Raw genomic sequence first — 19,578 nt, 5'->3', positions numbered from 1 at the left:
ATGCCTTGAAATTCAATACATGACTCTTAGTTATGGATGAAAGCACAGGCATGAATAAGAAAAGGGAGTAAATGTGATATTTAAAATCTAAATTTTATTTTTTATTAATACCATTTTTGTCCTTCCGTATTATTTTTTGAAAACTTGGGGCAGGCAAAGTTCCTTGAATTGTTTCATTGCAAAACAATTTTGCAATGAAAAAGTAACATGTGTGTCTAACTACTGCATGAACTCCCAGCTTTAAAATGGAAGGATGCATTATAACAGACTGTGGCTTTTTTCCTTCGTTTTTCAAAATAAGATTTTCTGAAATTCTACCTGAATTGAGCTGGCCATGACTAAGATCTCTGATTTGAACAGCACTTGGTATTTCATATCTCATGTTCAAGTAATCCTATTATAGGCATTTCTGGCTGCTAATGAATTTTTAAAATAAATTAATGCATGCCAAAAGTCTGGAAGGCTGCTTCATAGGAGGTTAAATTTCTCTTCTAGTAATTTGAAGTATGCTGTTGCCTTGACATTTCAAGATCCCTTTCAGCCTGTTTTTTGAGATACTTTTTTTTCTGAAGAATGAAAGTTATGGCCATCTGCTTGTGCATATGAAATATAGATTGGAAAACACCATTAACTGGTTCTAGTCTCTTGTTAATTTTGTGTGCAACACACGTGTGGCTGTTTGAAATGCCTACTCAAATGGTTTATATTTAAAGATTTATTATACTCTTACAATACCACCAGTCTGAACATGTATTGTGCTTAAATTAGTTCTGTCATAATGGGAGATGTCAGTGACTAAACAAAGCAGAAGAATCTTCTGAGCGTCAAAGAAAGTTGTTTTCATTAGGAATGTTATGATTTCCTTTCAGGCTTCATAGTGACAATCACCTGCTGTGCTGGTTGTTTGATGTAGGGTATGCCCAGCCTCTACCCTTGAGGGAGGCCTGCTTAAATAGGGAGATTGCACAACTTCCCAGCAGAATCCCTCTGGAAAAGGCAGCCACCTTTCAGTTACGGCGAGAGACGACACAGACCCATGATCCTCTTGGAGACCTCTACAGATCGTTTGTAACCTACCGGCTTTTACCCCCTCACACCCACCCCTGTATCCCTCTAAGATCTAGCCCTCTGCCCCTGTGGGATCAGAGAGCTCGTTCCTGGCCTCCCCTTCGCGGGATGCAGGCTAATAAAGCTGCCCCATGTGGAACTGCTGTACGGGCCTCTCGTCTGTCTCCTCCTGCTCCGGCCTGGGGGTTGCCTCGCAGCACAAGAGCTGAAATCACTCTTGCTGAATCACTGAAGAGCTGACAGCCTGCTGAGACAGGCACCCCCTGCAAAGGCACCCCGGCGGCCGAGGGGTCGCCGCAGACCTCTGGGGGACTGTTCCTTGCGGGACGCTCCCTCTGGAGCTGTCACGGCTTCCTGGGTCTGAGCCACAGACCCCATCCCGGCTGCTTCAGTTTGAATTAATGCACATTCAGTAATACCCCTTATTAATAACATCACAGTATTCAAGGAAAGTTGGAACCTACCACATTATAGAATTGATACCCACACACACACATGCACAAAATGAAAGAGTGTAACAGGAACATAATTTTGAAAAATAGTGATGTATAGAAACTTAATATATTCATAGAGGGTCCGATTTGTTCACATATTTGTATGAATTTTCTCTAATGGCAGCTTGTCACTTCCTATAGAAGACCTTTGGTCTGTCCAGACAGAGAGGGCAGGCGCTCAGCTGACTTAGAGCAATATTTAAGTGGCCGTCTCAAGTTAAAAGAATCATATGCATTTATTGCAAAATGGCAGCTCCTGTATCCTGACAGTGCAGTTCATAAAGCATCTCTTTGATCTCATTTTCTGATGGTAGATGAACTATTCTATTGGAAGACCTTTTCATACAAGAACAAGTTAATTTCAAGATTAAATTAATCTTACTGTAACTTCAGTGACCCCAGTGAGAGCTGCCTTGGACCTTTTATGTGAAAAGGTATTTAGCAACCTTTCTTTTCAAAGTTTGGTTTTTATAGGGCAGCTGATACTTTCGTGGCTTTCGAGCTGGAAAACTAAACTTCTCGTAGAAAGTAGCTTACAGAGAAATCTGGATTCTTTCTCTGTGTTACTACTTTTGCCCGTCAGATGACAGCAGTATGCTTTGATGTGTTTTTACTGAATTTTCTTTTCCATAGTCCATGAAAATTCAGAGGTCCTCTTTCTACAAGCTTGCTGCAAAGTACTATTCAGTTTACCCCAGTTTTGTGACTAATAAAATTGAAGCATAAATACATACTTTATGAAACTTTTTAAGGGGGTTGCTGAAATCTATCATTGAGTAGATTTGTATCTTTCAAAACAGATTATACTTGGTTGAATCAACAGAATAGGAACATATATTGGTAAGCAAGATGCAAGTCCAGATTTTTTACTTCAAATTACATCATAGTTCTTGATAGTTGTAATATCTAAAGCTGAGATACTACCATGGAATTTTTAAAATTTTATTTGAAGAATAGAAATAAATACATTTTAAATCTATTTTAATGTGTGCTGTTGTATATTTGTAGGCATGTTTTTTTCTGGTTTTTTGTGTGTTTCCTACTTAAAAATCTGATGATTTTACAGATAACAGACTAGAGAAGAATGTGAGCATACTTGCTTACAGTTTCCTTGCAATGCAGGTGTACAGATAATTTTCTGGAAGTTCACAAGTGACAAATTGCAGACAAACTGCATTCTCTGACACTCCTTAAAATCTTTTTGAAGTGTCCAACATAGTTCCTTGTTCATGATACTGTTTCTTCATCTACTTGGTGGCTGTAATTCTTTCCTGTTTGAGTAGTAAAGTTTTGCCTCAGGATAAGGGCTTTGAAAGACATTCTTTTCTCAGCACTTGAATGAGTACATCTCACAGCTGACACAGATGCAGCTTAGGGTTGCAGTTCTCTCTAGTCACCAGAGAGCTACTTGGTCTGTTCTACTTACGAAATATTTGAGAAGGAGAAGAGAAGAACTGCCCTAAGCTTCCTCATATATAAAGAGTGCTTGAACTTAGGATACTGCCATATCAACCTTGTGCCTTTGTCTTGTTTTAGGATCAACTCAGCTGCTTCTGAGGAGCAGAACATGTCACTTTCATGAAGTGTAGATAAATAATTGGCTAATGTAACTTCATATCTTTTCTTAATTATTTTGCATAATGCAGGGAACCAGTCATGATATGCTCACAAATGCTTCTACAATCTGATTTATACTGCAGTTCAATGAACTGATTTAGTCACTGAGAGTAAAGTGTTTACAAGAATTAAGCTGCTTATAATATAGACTGAAGGGTATGGAATTAGCTTTTCAAAACATCTGTATAGGTGGATTCTGAAACTTTCTAGTCTTATCAGTTTTCTGTAGTGCTGAGCTACCACTGCAACTACTTTATATGCAAACAATCACACTGGTAAGCCTCATTATACTGCTTGCTAACACAGGCATTTGTTTGGCTTTGTGACTGCATGTTATCAGTTCAGCAGTTAATTATGCTGTAGTAGTAAAATAAAGTTGACTCATGTGAGACACCATCAAGAAGAGCTTATTTTGCCTCAGCTAACTGAAAAATACCTCTTTGTATTAGGCACCAGCAACTCTGGTTATTTTGGGGTACCAGAATAGTGTAGATAGGTCTTACTGATGTGAGAGAAAATTGTTGTTGAAGGAAATACATGGTATGACAGCAGTGTGATCTGTGACTTAATTTTCATGGTAAAATAGCTGCGTTTTTAATATTCCTCTAAATAGCATTTACTGCATACTACAAAATGTATATTCATCATAATTGAGCTTTAATTTAAAATACTGTGTTTGAAAGGAAAAAAATGAAATTGTATCGATTCTAAGCAATAACAGTAGCAGTGTTACGAGAAAACGCAGCATTTATACGCTAAGAGTCTATTGCTCAGAATTTTTAAAAACACCTTTATTAGGGTTGAGTGGTCTAATAGAAAATCTGTGTATAATTACAAGGTATACTATCTATTAGTAGGTTACAATGTCATGAATTTTCAATAAATGTATAAAGATTTCCGATTTTGGTCATTGTTTTTTTTTTTCTCTCTTTACACCCCCCAGTGGGAAATCTCAGAAGTCTCAGGACAAATATTGGTTATCTTGCAAAATCCCCACAGGCACTTTATTTTACAGTTGTTTTTGTGACTTCTGTTGGCATTTAGTCCATTGTCACTTCGTGGTGGGGAAAATCACACATCCAGCCTTCAATCCATATCTTAATCAGCTGATTATTTTCAGAAAGTGAGATATTCTTGAGGATTTTCTCCAGGTTTATATTGTGCTCAGGCAATGAAGCACCACTGGAAATGCACTGGATCTGTGTTTCAGAGTTAGTCTCTCAAAGTAGTTTGCACATAGATTAATTGTGAGATCAGGATAAGCTACTTGGTGAATCTGTGAATCTTCTCAACTGGCATTATGGTTGTATGTTATAAATAAATGCATGTCACAGCATATGTATGAAGTCATACTATACTGGATCCACTCTTTCTCAGGCTTCCCATAGGGCAGATGTTCCTTCAGTAACTTCAGTAATGTAATGCTTCTGCTCACATTTTTACTTGTGTGATAGAATTATAATAGAGATGAATGAAACACATATGGAAATCACCTTCCTTTTCTTCCTTTTGTCACTGCAGAGCTTGTGGTCTGTACTGGTGTCTCCTTATCTTCCTGTTCTTTGTTCAGGTGGTGGAGGTACATGAACAAGTTAATTTCTGTGTTAGCCTATCTGAACTAAACTTCAAGTTTGTTAAAAACTGAAGATAGCCTTAGAAATTGAATTTTCTTCTTAGGAAACACCTCTACTTGTATACATTTTCTTAAATCCTACAGCACTTTGTTGCTGATGATGTGGACCTATATGAACTGCCCCAGTGTTAGGAAAGTATGATAATAATTTTAGAAAGTTAGCTGTTGGTTTTGAATTGGGTTTTCTCACTTGTTATATTTTAGCTGTTATTTTGCCCTGCTGATTGTGTGGTACAGCAGTGAGACTTTCCAGAATAACACTATCCTCAGCTTGTCTCCCTCACTGTTGCACTGTAAGCATTGTCTCTGAGTGTTGTGGTGCTAGATAGTTTGAGTACACACAATGGGAGTCGTGTCTTCTCCATCATGCAGTTGTGTGTAAGAGAACTTGAATTTCACAGTTATATGTGTGGATGAAATAAGTTGGTTTATACAAAATTTTGTTTGCTGATAGGCTTTTGGTTTAATCTTCCAGTTCTGCATTATTCCTGCCCTTGGAGATGGTAAAATGTCATACATAATTTTCACTGACTGACAGAATATTTGGTAGGTGGCTGTATCCTAGGTAGGAAAAGCACATAAAACAACTGTTTTCGTAAGGTGTTTAAAACACATTGTAAAGCACATTTACTAGTGTGCATACTCTGTCCAGGTATTAATGCTTTGAAATTGCAAATTTTTCAAGGTTCTCTCTATGACGGAAATAAAATTTCTATTTAATTGTTCTTTCAAATTTAACAAAACAAACAAACAAATGGCCAAACCAACCAAAAACCCCACCTTAAGATGTCACTTAGATTTAGTTGTGTTTTTGTCTTACATGCCTTTGCCACAGTGTCATAATACAATTCAGGAATAATGTTGAATTTTTAAGCATGGGATAATTATGGCTAATCCTTCGCTTGCCCAGGTGGTATGAACAGAGCATATCCAGGTAAAATAATTTGCCTCAGTGCAATGATTCCTTGACTTCTAAAAATGTATTGATTATAAACTGTTGGTTTGATGTAGCCATAAAAATTCTGTAACAGAGTACCAATGTTTTGCTACCGAAGCAAACCATTTGCTTATTACTCTCTTATTTCCTGTGACTAGATTTTAAAATCTGTTAGCACTGAGGCTGCTGTGAAACCAGTTTGATCTTATAAAAATTGAAAGTTTTTACATAGAAAATACCTCCAAGTTGGTAACAGTAGTAGCTGGGAGTACCATCATGAGCAAAGTAGGTAATTTGCAAAGCAATCAAATTTGTTTTATTTTTTTCTAGAGTTTCTTGGAAGTAGAAGACAATCTCTTCCCCTGTGCTGGGCAAGCACAGTACCTATCAAGAGCACCGTCTCCTTTTGGCCAGCATGGCTCGGTTCGCTCCAGTCCAGTTAAACATGCCAGAAAGTGTTCTCGGAATACATCCAGGGCATCTCACTCATGTGTCTGTACGTCAAGGCCACCAAGTAAACACTCTGGACTTTCATGCAGTCACTCCATTGATAATTTTGTGAGCATTGGTTGTTCCCAGAGGTGTCAAGGAAACAACCCCAAAGTGAGCAGCGGGGATCTTTTAGAGAGGCACTCTGAATACTTTACCAAGAGCCGAAAACCTTTTACTCCACGCACCTTAATATCAAATGCTAAATCTCTCCTGACAGAATACAGGTATTACACTCCTGCTCGAAGGAAGAAGAAAAATCGCCGCAAGCAGCGTGTGGAAGCTCAAACACAGACTGATATGATCAGGTACAGAGATTGAAACTTTATTTTGTAACTCTGGAATTTAGTTATCCTAACAGTATCTTCATAAAAGCAACATGTTTTGCTCTCATTACAGTTGTATAAAACCAGAGTAATTATTCTGAAGTTATTCTAGATAGGCCTTAGCAAAAGCTAGAACAGAATGTGATTTTCCTTTTTTTCACTGGAGTATTTTACTGTCCTCTTTCTGGAACAACTAGTTTACTCTATACAGATTGAAGTGCCGCTAAATTCAAACTGTGGAATCTCACATCTGCTGGTGATAATCATTCCCTCTGTCTTCCGTATGCTATCTCTGGTGTATAGTTCCATCTCTTAAAGAATTAACCAGTAAGAGCATGCAAGTAGTTCCCCACTGTTGCCCCTGGAGTCTGATACTTTCCAGTTTGTTAATGAATACATCATGCAAAGATCCGTTTTTAACTCTTAAATGCAGCTTTTCCTTGGTTTTTTATCACTTGAATTTAAATACCTTCAGATATACCCCGTATAAAATATTTTAAACAAAATTAGGGTCCTTCTCTTGCATAGAACTTCTCAGCAAATTGAACAATTCTGATTTAGTTTTGTTTTTAGTGATACTACCTTGTAAAGAGAAATCTTTTCCCTTTTGTGTCCTCCATGCCTGCATGTCCAACTCCAGTTTTTTCATAGGACAAATTGGGAATTTCCTAAGACTAGAATTATGATAGCTTTGGCTCTGTATTGCAACTGTTGACTTTCTGGCTGTGGGTCATCTGTTTTCCTGGTGCACTTTTAATTTTAGGATCATCTCTGTTCTTAATTCTGAACAATTATTTTGGATAATTTAGTTATCCCCTGTTAATATGCAGCTAAGTAATTAATTTGGATCACCTGTTTATGACTAGGGTCATCCTTCAAAACAAACTATAACTTAGTGATATTATATGAACCTAACTCTGGCAGAAATTTTCTGAACTGTTCGGTACTATGTTCTGTTCAGACCGATGAGAAATTTCCACAGTGGAACTGGTTTTCTCATCCTGCATATATTGAAAGTAGTCTACTTGGAAAACTAATACTTCTCTAAATTTTGTAGCTTTCCATCTGCAGACAAAGTGTATGTGAGAAAAGTTATGTGTGAACACCAGAAGATCCCATCAAAGGTAATAATATTATCTACCAGTGGGTACTCTTCCCACACCCATTGCCATCATGGTGGGGTAATACATTTCATCACTGCCACAGCAGTGAACAGCTGATTTAGGTTTTCTTTTCTCTATTGCCATGACATGAATTCATTCCAAAGAGGAGAGAGTTTCAGAACACGAGTGAAAACAATAAATAAAAAATTCTGAGGTACATAAAGAGATCTCTTTAATTTTTTTTTGTTTTTTTTCTGTAAGTGCACTATCAAATATCTTCTGAGGCCACAGATAATTGGTACATGACTTTTCAGCAGAAGAAGGTGTCCCTTTTGTCTGTTTACCCAGAGTTCTCAGAAAAGACATAAAATTTCTAGGGCTTAATCACAGAGAGTTAATAGATTAATTTTAATGGAAAAATTTTATGTGTATTTGCACTGATAATAAAGATTTTTATCTCTGTATTGTAGGCTGAAGCTAAAAGATATACTCTGGATGAGCCTGAGAGAGGAATAGATGGTTGTCAATACTCCATCCTAAGGTGACTGATTTACAGCAGGAGGAAATATTTGAAATGCCCATTCTTTCTATACAGCTGGTCCTTAGGCCATAAGTCTTCCCTGCCATTTCTCTTTTTAAGTCTCTTCTCACAGGACTTATGTTAGGTTGGGTTTTTCACATCAATGGCCTTTCCCAACTTCAAAATTCATTATTTGCTTGTGATAAGTTCCACTGGGAAGCCAATTAAGAAAAGAGAGCTCTGAAATATATCAGTATTTTTGTCAGAAATGAGAGCGATGATGCATTATTACCGTTGTTAGTTCTGTACATCGGGGCTCACAGACTATATAGTACTCTAACTAAACAGTGCATTGGTATTCCAATCAGTACTTCCCCTTAGTGTCTCCAGGCATCCAGCCTTTCGAATCTGTGGTATGTGAGAATTGTAAACCAGGAGTATTTCCCACATCTTTTTCTGAAAACTTAATACTGAGATTGCTACAATACAAGAGCAGTGTTGGAAATCAGGCCAGAACCCACAGGCTCCGAGCTGATTCTCCTCATTGCTGACCTAAGTGTCATGCATGAGTCGCTGATTTGCTCTCTGGCCTTTTCATACAAAGGCATTTTTATCTGAGGAGAAAAACGTACTCCGAGTTGAAAAAGCACTCTAATGGATAGCAGAGATTGAATAGCACCTAAGTAGCACCAAGGTCTTCTGAGCACTGTGTCAAGTGAGGTGGTGTAATGTTCTTGAACCATAGTCTTTCAGGTTTCAGTGCAAGCAGGGGATTTTGCTGCTGGAGCAGGGTTCAGGGGTGTTATGATGGCCTTTTTCGCAAAAGGAATGGTATAATGGCACACTGTGGCTCCAGAAGAAAATTACATGCCAGGTAGTATAAAAGGGGTTTAGAATGTTGTTCTTTTTCTTGCCCTCTGATTTTCTGATTAGAGAGACATCACGGCATCCTCAGAAGTGTTCACCAAGGAGGACTGCTGAGGCCGAGTAAGTATGCTTAAACCATTTTTCTACTCATTTACAACATCAAATTAGAAAGCTTTCCTCAAAACTGATGAACGTGAAACATACAATACTTAAAAAGTTTTATGTGAATCTAAAAATGAAGAAAATTCATTATAACTTCAGAAGATTGTACAGTGCCTATAGTTTGTTTCCATTTCTTTTTAGGTCTGTAATCTCTGAATCAAATATTGGCAAATGAAACACCAAACTGAAGGGCATTCTTACCACATTTCTGCACTGAAATTTGATGATAATTAGAAGAGTTTTGAGTTATAATCAGAAACATTACTAACGCTTCATCAAGTGGCCTTGGGAAAGTCATTCAATTCTTTGTGCTTTAGGACAGGCTTGTCTTTCCCCAGCTTAGGGCTTATAATAGAGGTCTCAAATACCAGCTGTAGATAACTTCCTTGACTGTAGAAGAAACCAAAATTACAATCTTTACGCACGGTAACAAATTTCATGTAATGAAAGTCATGCAAGTTGTATTCCATTTTTTATTTTCTGTTTATTAAGACTGGAGAATGACTCAATAGAATTTGAATGGATGCTTTGGAAGACTTAAAAAGATGCTATTGATGCCATGAAGATTTTTTTGTCTTTTATACCCCTGTTATACCTTTTTTACAACTTCTGTATTCTCTGTGCTTTTTGCCTACATTCCTGGATTTGTTTGTCAAGCTGAGAGACTAAACATTTTAGAAGCTTCGTAGCTAGGGATCAGTGTGCCCCAGACCCCAAGGTCCCCTCCAGAACACATTCTATAAACTAAGATAGAGCCATCCAGGGGAAGGCTCCTTGGGGAGGGGGGCTCACTTGAGCCTCTCATTGGGGAATCTTTGATAGATATGCTAATTAGTAAAACCTATAATGTTATACCCGATCTTTGGGGTGGGCATTTCGGCGGGGTGCATTTCAATGCGCGTGACCTGGACATGTGCACCAAAGGATCCTTAAAATAAATACCAAGGTAAAATTCCTTTTCCCCTTCTAACCGTGTTTGACTCTTGATTTTAAGACCAGGAAAAGGCATCACTATGAAAGAAAAACAGGACTGAAATATTTTGGGGTTTTCTCTATTGTTGTCTTTCAAGGAGAACTCCAGACTTTTGGAGAGTGTCCGATTTAGAGTATTTAGCATCAACAACTCTTTTAGAGGTATTAAAGTAGAGATAAGAGGTGAAAGTGACGTCTCACACTAACAAGATTTTGTACATCAAGGAGATAGATGTGTTGAAATGAGTGGATGCTGCCAAATAAGCAGTTAAACTCTTCTCAGGTTCCATTTAGGACTAGCAATTTTCAGCTGCAGTCAGATTCTCTAGAAGCTCCTTTGGAAGCCTCTACCCAGAGCATCAAACTGCAATTGTACACTTTCTTCCCAGTTAACTCCCCTTTCTCCTTTGAGTGCAAAGCAGGTTCTGAACATGCTCCAAGATTCATTTGGGATCTCTGTGCTAATTTATACCACAACAGAAAGTTAGCATAAAGACAAAGTACCATGACCACCTTTATAACAGTCTCACATTTTGCCGTCTTTTATTATTATCTAGATTGAATGAAAGTCTTAGTTTGTCCTGCTAGACTTACCCGTTATGAAAAATAACCACTGATACAAGAACTATAAAATCTTAATGGCTGTTCCCATGAAGGTGATTAGACCTACTACAGTGTGTCATATATGTTTCTATGGTAAAGCATTTAACATTGGGGTTTCTGTTCTCCCTGCAGAGAAGAGGAGCTTTTATATTTAACTTTCATTGAAGATGTAACAAATGAAATTCTTCGACTTGGGTTATTTTCTAACAGGTAGGTTACAGTTGTTTTCAATTTTATAGTGCTATGTCAGAAACCCCTGGACTCCATAAGAAAGGGAAGCAGTGATTAGTAATAATTTCTTTATATACACGTATACACAGCCCTTGCTTTTGTTTTGTTTCCTCCTCTTTTTTGCTTATGGAAGAAAGGGGAACTAGGACATACCTGTGGGTCATTTACTTTGATCTGCTGCTGTGTACCATGAGATAAAAGCTTCTGTTAGAAACTGACCTGGAACCCTAGATGGAATAATGCTAAAGAAGAACTCATTTTACTCTGCCACATCTGTTTTGCTAAATAAACCGAGTTACTAATCTTTCACACAACAGGTCCTTCATCTCCTTTCTGTCCTTCTTCCAGTATGAATTCAGTCTTCAGCATAGGTTGCCAGGATTACATCCTCTTTCAGATAAAGGTTCACCAGCTGCTAAATCAGGTTTCTTTTTTCCAACACCATACTGGTTCTTTCTAATAAAGAACTCTCAATTTATGCAAAAAAACTTGCAGTATTTCTATATATATACAGACTCTTTACCCATTTTTGTAATTTCCCATTCAAGACAGTCTAATTTCTTAATATTCTGATCTTGCTTGTGTTGATAATATTTCTAGCTGTTTTTCCAATTCTGTGCCCTCTTATTTTTTTCTTCTTATGTCAAGGCTGTCAATGAGAATACTAAGTACACCAAGTAAAAAAAACTTTAAAAATTTTGAGAGCGGTCTCCTTCTGGCTCTTTTTTACAGTAATGTTGTCTTCCATTAGAACCCTTCTTGCACTTTTTTTTAATAATTTTTCATGTAAGATAGGTTAAATTCACTTGACTTTTCACTGTTCCAGTGACTGTGTACTTCAGTTGTCACAGAACATATTCTCTGCAGAATTTTTTTTCTCATTCTGCCTAAGCAATGGAAGAGAGCTCTTAGGACTGAGGACTTTTCCCTGGATTTTTTTTTTACTGAAGCTGGATTTTATTCCTTCTCTTTATTCTTGTGTATAGCAGCCACTATGGTGCATCCAAGAGATTTTGCATACTTCAGCATGCCAGTAGAATCACCTCTGAATTGTTGATTTCTCCCAGCATATAGGCCCAACAGAACAAACACACACATAGTTGTGCTACAAGTCACCCCATGGTTGCCATGTGCTGCCCAAAGCCAGGTCTGCCTGCTGAGCACGTGTCCAGTGGGTTGCTGACTACAGGTAGCCCTCTTTGTTATGGTGTAGCTGAAACAGTCTTAGAGGTGCCATTCAGCTAAGAAATTAAAATTAAAAACTACAGTCATTGCTTTATGTAGCTCTGGTAAAAGTTGGGTTTTCTCCTGTGAAATAATTTGGTTTTTTATTTGTAGGGTTCTGGATCAACTGTTTGAGTGCTATATAGAAGAAAATAAGAACCGCTTGGATGAGGTGTGTGCTGCCCTTATAATTGTCTCTCTCTCTGCATATGATTTAGGTGATGTTTCCAAAGAGCAGGGCAAATGCACTGAATATTTGAGGGTAAAGGTAACCAGAATACTTAGTGGGGAGCCTCTCTCTCCATAAATGAGATTTGCAGTCTCATGGATTGTGGCAGATCAGGAGTCACCGGTACAGTGACAGCAAATGGACAACAGTCAATTCAGTTTGGTGATACTCAGTGTTTAATTTAGTCACTTGATTGCAAGCAGCGTCCTTTTCCTACTGTCAGTCAAGCCCTGAGTCTGAGCAATGCTCAGGTGCCATGGGGCTGGAGAAGTGTCACCCCTTTCTTCCTTCACCCCTTAGGGCAAAATGCGCCAGATGTTGGATGCACTGAAATCAGACCTCGGCTGCAGCCAGGACAGCGACACAGAGCTAATCCATGAAGACCGGGACAGCGACACAGAGCTAATCCATGAAGGCCGGGACAGCGACACAGAGCTAATCCATGAAGGCCAGGACAGCGACACAGAGCTAATCCATGAAGACCGGGACAGTAACACAGAGCTAATCCATGAAGACCGGGACAGTGACACAGAGCTAATCCATGAAGGCCGGGACAGCGACACAGAGCTAATCCATGAAGACCGGGACAGCGACACAGAGCTGATCCATGAAGGCCGGGACAGTGACACAGAGCTGATCCATGAAGGCCTGGACAGCGAGACAGAGCTGATCCAGGCAAGCCGGGAAGCCTCAGAGTCACTGGATCTGCAGGAGTCTGATACGATAGAAGAGCTCGAGTTTACCAGTAAAGGTCACAGGCTGAGGAAAGCTACAAAAAGTGAAGAATTCCTTGAGAGCATCAACTTGTCATTACAGGAACCAAACAAATATGAATCACTGTCATTCAGCGAAAGGTCAAGGGAGACACAGAGCAGGGAGGACTTTTCAGAAGATACCACAGAAATGATGGATGCTGGGACAGAGTCTGATTTCTGTGGTGTGGAATTTGAAGAACACCCAGACACTTTACCCACATGTGAGGCAGCTTCAAACTTGATTGCTTGTGACAGTGATTTGGAAGTCAATAAGGAACTTGATGAACTGAAAGAAAACTTTGCAGACACCCTTCACATTTCACGTAACTATTCATAATAGTAACCAAAACTTACCTGTTACACAGGGATAGAGCTCCTTCTGTGGTGAACTGCCATTTGTCAACTAGTAGTAAATGGTTCGGTTTATTTTCAATTATTTCTGTTTAAATACTGCTAAGATCTCTCTAGCAGGATACTATTAATTGGGCATTAATTAATCTCTGTGTAAATTAGACCTTAAAGGATAATGGGTCAGTTATCAGAAGAATTTTGTATATTTTGCCTATAATTGTATAACTTGAAACAAACTTGAGAATATTAAAATTAGTTTTATATTTTTAAAAGATGTCATAATAAATTATGCAATATTTATTGTTTTAAATAAATTAATTGATAGTGCAGTTGTGGTCCTGCTATAAAGATCTGAGATTTTGTAGTCTGCAAGAATTAAACAACTTAGCATCAATTTAACATCAAAAAATGTCCTCTTCCGGAACGGACAAACAGTTCCACTGTGTTGCCACTCACAGAAGCCCACAAATGAAAAATCAAATTATTTCACAAGAACAAAACTAACATTTAAGAGTTCTACATTGATTAATGACTGCAGTACTTTATTTTCAGTTCTTAACTGAGTGAGACCACTAAGTTCAATTTCTTGTACTGATGACAACCACAGCATAGCATTCTGCATCAGGCTTTGGTTTTGGAAAAGGATTGAGTTGCTCACTGTTTGATGGCTAGGACTATCTAGTAGAAGACACATCAGGCACCTTGTACAGCAAATGGAGAAGAGGTGATGTATTTTCTGGTTAAAGTTTAAACTGAAGTTAGGACATGCATTGCACAAAATCAACCCCAATTTCATTGTTTAATCAGAGTACAGCTATTGCCTGACATTCCAGTTACTGCAGAATGAGCTCAGCAGGTTCTGAGGAAAGACTGGCAAGTCATACCGTTCTGCTGTAGGTGAGGAACTAGGAGAAGTCTTAGGAACTGGATAAAGCCTGTCCCCTAATATCTCCTAGGATCAGTTTTTAACCTTCTTCCTCCAAGGACAAGCCCAAGTTGTACCAGTTCATACATAACAGCTGCTACCACCCACCTCCCCTGTGCCTCGTGAGCATTGACCAAAGACTGTGACTCTGTCGGCCAGGTGACCCACTGCAGCTTCAAGTAGCTCCTACAGATACAGACCACTGCTTCACTTGTGAAGCATAAACTTTGGACAAAAGAAATGTCAAAAAACATCCAGAGGAAGCCAGTCAGAGAAAAACAACATACCTGGCACAATCACAGCACTGCAGTGCAGAACATAATTCTCAAAGAAAGGAAAAGGCACCTTCCTGGGTGCCTTTTCCACAATAATAAATTGCACTTGTTGACAATGACAGCACCGGAGTTCATGTTAGGCACGTACATGTGGCTGGGCAGATGGGCACCAGCCTTTCATCTGCCACACTCAGCTGGCTGCCTTGTACATCTGGCCTGCAGCATGAGTGCTCTGTCTCACTGCAAAGCAGGTGAGATAATGTGAGGACTTTTGCATCCCCCCATCAGAGCCTGTCTTGTTGAAAAGATCTGGCCACAGGGCTGAGTCAGTACAGTGCAGAGGGTTTGTCCTCAATCACAAGTGATCACAGGTCTTCTCCCATCCCCAAGGAAACTCCCTCTTCTATTCCTTACCTCGGAGAGCTGAACAGAAGGGGATGCCCTAGGAAACTGTTGTTTGTACTTTATGAAGAATTCTGACACAGAGGGACTGGTTAGAAAGCTGAAGAGCACGGTTAGATGTATCCAAGTATAAAGCCTTTTTGCTCCTCAGACAGGACTTCACCCACTCTTGGGGCCCTCCAATTTCTCCATTCTTGGTCAATAATGGGAATTTAGGGGGTTTTTTCCCTACCTGTCTCTACACTTGTGACTTGTACATCAGCAAACGTCACTCAGCAAACTTTGGCTTCTTGTCAACATGAGTCTGATCAAAGATTAATAAGAATTCCACATTCAAATTCTGTAAATGAAAAAATACTGTAAGAAAATACCACAGCAGTGAACCTCACAGAAAGGCACAAGTAATGACATACTCATTTCCTGTAATACGAGTAACACAAAAATAAATAAAAATAGCTCCTTGACCATATTTCCTGTTGATGAACTGTCTCAACATCAGTGACATTTTTTTCTGGGTAGATGCAACTTAAAAGAGGAAGTAAATTCAGTAAAACAGACCTTTCACAAAGAAAGTACCTGTCTGCCTAAACCGTAAGTGTGAACATTTATTGGATCCACAGTGAAATGTGTGGTAAAGAACCAGAGAATCACACACCCCAGTATCCAGCAACTGGAGCAGTCAATCTAGTCCACAGAACTGATTTCTCTCATTGTACAGCCACTCCTATCAGATAGTGGGGAAAAAACATTCTAGATAAATGTTATCTGTATAAGATCAGTTTATCTGCAGGTCCAAAAGCAAATTCAGGGTGCCCTGGGCTTAAGACTTTCTCTCTTCTATTCACATTTAAGGTGGTGCTTAAAACATAAGTTGTTTAAAGACCTTGATATGCAAGCCTGACGCACATCACTGATAAGATTAATCAACACTGCAAGTTTTGGCGTTTTGTTTCTGAGGGTTTTGGTTGGGTTTGGATTTTTTTATCTCACCACGTTTTACTTTGTGTTAGACTTGAGTCTTGGCACAAGCAGTAGCAGAAGAAGGCAGTCACACACCATTACTGTTCTGAGTCCTTCTGATGTAACAAACTTAGGAGCAGCCAGCGGCTGTGATCTGCAACATAAAGACTTTTTTTCTGCCCAGATTCATGTGGGCAATGAGAATACATCATAACATCAATGTTTTCTTCAAATGGGCAAAAGCCTGCTAGTGTTACTTTGTAACAAAACAGCCTCTTATCTTTAAAGCTACGGTTTTGGCATCATTGCTCTTTTTTCCAAAGGTAGGATTCTGTTTATTTACAAAGCGAAGTGGGACTTTCAGTCATTTGAAGTAAAGATTAATGGGATGAAAGAAAAAGGTGCTTACAGCTCTTAGGGCTGACCAGAAAACAACAACCATCAAGCCATTTTATCTTTGATCCACCCAGTGTCTACAGAGCCCCTACAGAGTTTTCACTTAGGCTTAGCTGCAGAATGACTTCAAGATCTTGTTTCTCTGCATTTCTGTACACTTTCATGTCCTTTATAGCTATGCAACAGAAGTTTTAAGAATGATGCAGCTCAACTGACAGCATTTCATGATTCAAGTAGAAATGGCTCCATCAGACAGTGGGGAAAAAAGGGCTACTTTTTTCCTCAGCAATGATTTGTGCAAGGATTATGAGTAAGAGATCTAGAACATCAGCATAAATAAAAATTAAGCCCAGGAGTTTAATTTGTAGCCTGTAATGCAGGCTGTTCCATTGTGGTGACAGCACAGTGCCTAGCCAACAAGACATTCTAATAATGCCCTTTAGTGCACAGCTACTGTTCCTGTGTCTGAGCACCTGGGAGAGGCAGCAGCTCTGGGCCACAGCCTGGGGTAAGGAGAAATAGCAATGGAAAATGAATGTTAAAGAGAATATAGGAAGAAAGGACTGGCAAAAAAGAAATTGTTACTGATACCATCTTCTCCATAGGTGAGACCTATTGTTGGGTAGAACACAGGTGCAGAGTAGAGATTTAGGTGCCACTTACTAACATTGGCCTTCAAACATATTTTGGAGCTCCCTCAATTTTTCCAGCTTTGTATCATAGCGCTTGTATTTGAGACCTAAAAGTTTATGCAAAAGGAAAAAAATCCACAAAATTGGAACTCAAGGTCTACTTCAGAAAGCTATGGGAAAGTCCAGTATCCCACTATAATTTGTGACCACCCAAGACAGGAGCATACATGGATAAGCAAGTGCGGAGCACTGCAGCTGTGTGATGTCTCTAAAGCCATCAGCCTTTTTCCTCTGGCACTTCCCAGGCACTTACCCTGCTGTTCTCAAGAGCTGACACCTGGTATGGAAACAGATTACAAGGAACAGAACAGCAACCAGTGGTTTTAACAAAAATCATTTCTCACTCTCCAAAACAACCACGCCACATATGAGCAGTGCAATCTTACTGTTTCCTTTAGTGAAATCTGCTTCATTCAGAAACAACCACATTCAGTTTCTATTCCAAGTCGTAAAGCAAGTGATACGCAAACAGGTGAGCAGTAAATTAATCTGCCCCAGCCATTGCCCCAGCACGGGTCACAGCCAGTCAAGGGATCCAGTTTCAAAACCTGTAGCAGGTCGTGGGCCAGCGGAAGCTGAGCATGTCACAGGGATAAAGCATCACTGGGAAGGGAAAAGAAGAATCGGCAGCTACCACTGGCATGACGAATCATCAGCTGAGCTGTGGAGCACCCAAAGCTCATTTCCATTTCAGCCACCTCAGAGAAAGCCTAGGAGGACCCCAGGGTGTCAGGCAGTTGATGAGTAGCAACAAGAATTGTTAATTCAAGTGAAGGGTACCAAAATTAAGGATGAAGTGGCTGCTGTGCATGGGACTTCTTGTTCTCTGTAGAAAGTCTCCAGAGCAGCTGGGCTCCTAATGGTACCTTTGAGCTCACCCACTAAGCTAATTCTAGTAAAGGGTGGGAGGTGTGCCTGACAGCCAGGTGACAACACACAAAACTTCACTTGCATTCATCTTTGAAACCATGACACTGGCCTGCAAAAAGTGTGGGCCCTCAACCCAACACCACGTTTTGAGCTGGAGGAATGCCAGACATGCCCACAGGGCACCAACACAGGCGGCTGCTGCTGCTGTGCCCTTGCTGCTCTTGTAGATCACAGGCTTCAGCACACACAGGTTCCCCTGAAGTCCTTCCAGCCATACCACATTGGGGGAATGAAATCAGACCTTGGGAAGGGCAAGGAAAGGCTACATAAATGGAGTAGGGAGGCCTCTGAAACTTGAGAAACTTGAACACAGCCTCAGCCTGTCAGGCAGCAGAGCTGTGCTTTCCCATTCTTGTAGAGGACAGGCAGCGTGATCTGTAGCACGAGGTGCAGAGCTCTCTGCAGTTACCCCAAAAATTCAGCGAGCCTGTAGGACTCCCCTTACAGTATCTGTGTGAGGGCTGCAGCATACCTTACATCTCACAGCAGCCAGAGCCTGGTTCCAGATGAGTAACACAACTATGAGATGACCCCAGCTCTTCCCAGTATCCATTTCTCTCACTCATAAGCATGCTCACATGCCAAAGAAGTGAAGCAACATATCAAAGGCCATCAGCTCTCCTGTCAGCCTGAGAATTCCTTGCAGGACCTGAGCGGTATAGCCTCTCCAATCAGAAATTCAGCTCAGAGGCATTTAGCACCGTGCTTTTTCCCAACGTTTGACACAAGTGAAACCAGAGATGACACAGATAGCACAGGTTTGAAATCTGGCTATGAGGCTTCCCAAAAGCTGGGCACAATTGTCTAAAGTAACAGTGGATTGTAACAGAAAGAGGAGGTAGTGAAGCTTTCATCTTGGTTTTCCCCTCCCCAGACACAAGCTTGCATAATGGCTACTCCCCTCCCACCCTGAGAGTTTTTAGCCTTACACAGGGAGTTCCAGCCTAAACATCAGTCTTTAAAGGCCCTTGCTGTGGCTTTCCATAGGATGTGTTTTCTCCATGGCTCTTCCTCACTATTTGAACATCTCAGAGTCTCTGTTCAGTTCACTTTATGGTGCTATGAGATCTCCCCAAAGCATTCTTGGGCACATCTCCCCAGCCAGCTCCTTGTTCATCCCTTCACCTGAGGAAGCAGCTGGCAGGTGAGAGCACAGCCCTGCCATAAAACACCCATGGTGCAGCCTCAGGCACGCTCCAGTAACAAAGCTGAGGGGCAGGTGAGTGGTAGGACAGGCCAGCTGGTGGCCAACGTTACCTTCCCAGGTATCAGGAAATTCAACCTGTAGTATTTGTGCAGCATTTCCAGAATGTCCATTGCCCTTAGTTCTGCTTATTTTCATTATTTAAATATCAGCACTGTGCAGAGGGATAAGGCTGATCTTTTGACCTGAAAACAGGCTCAAATGGAGCATCTT

At 40.0% G+C, this 19,578-nt stretch overlaps 1 protein-coding gene across 4 annotated transcripts in view; it reads left to right on the top strand.

The window, feature by feature from the left end:
• SPATA7 (spermatogenesis associated 7) overlaps window positions 1-15,652 on the top strand; it is a 41,374-nt gene extending 25,722 nt beyond the window's left edge. For 3 of the 4 annotated variants that reach the window (XM_032113263.1, XM_032113266.1, XM_032113264.1), the window contains exons 6-12: window positions 6,080-6,546; window positions 7,622-7,688; window positions 8,138-8,208; window positions 9,121-9,174; window positions 10,924-11,001; window positions 12,361-12,418; window positions 12,776-15,652. In XM_032113263.1, the coding sequence (XP_031969154.1) occupies window positions 6,080-6,546; window positions 7,622-7,688; window positions 8,138-8,208; window positions 9,121-9,174; window positions 10,924-11,001; window positions 12,361-12,418; window positions 12,776-13,567 (1,587 nt within the window). In that variant the 3' untranslated portion in view covers window positions 13,568-15,652. The remainder of the gene's footprint in view (window positions 1-6,079; window positions 6,547-7,621; window positions 7,689-8,137; window positions 8,209-9,120; window positions 9,175-10,923; window positions 11,002-12,360; window positions 12,419-12,775) is intronic. The other variant, XM_032113267.1, reaches the window with a different exon arrangement.
• Window positions 15,653-19,578: the final 3,926 nt, after the last annotated feature.

The sequence above is a fragment of the Corvus moneduloides genome, chromosome 6, assembly GCF_009650955.1.
Source record: "Corvus moneduloides isolate bCorMon1 chromosome 6, bCorMon1.pri, whole genome shotgun sequence".
NCBI classification, from domain to species: Eukaryota; Metazoa; Chordata; class Aves; order Passeriformes; family Corvidae; genus Corvus; species Corvus moneduloides.
Note: the sequence above shows the minus strand (reverse complement) of the source record. Positions and strands in the feature narration are given on the sequence as shown.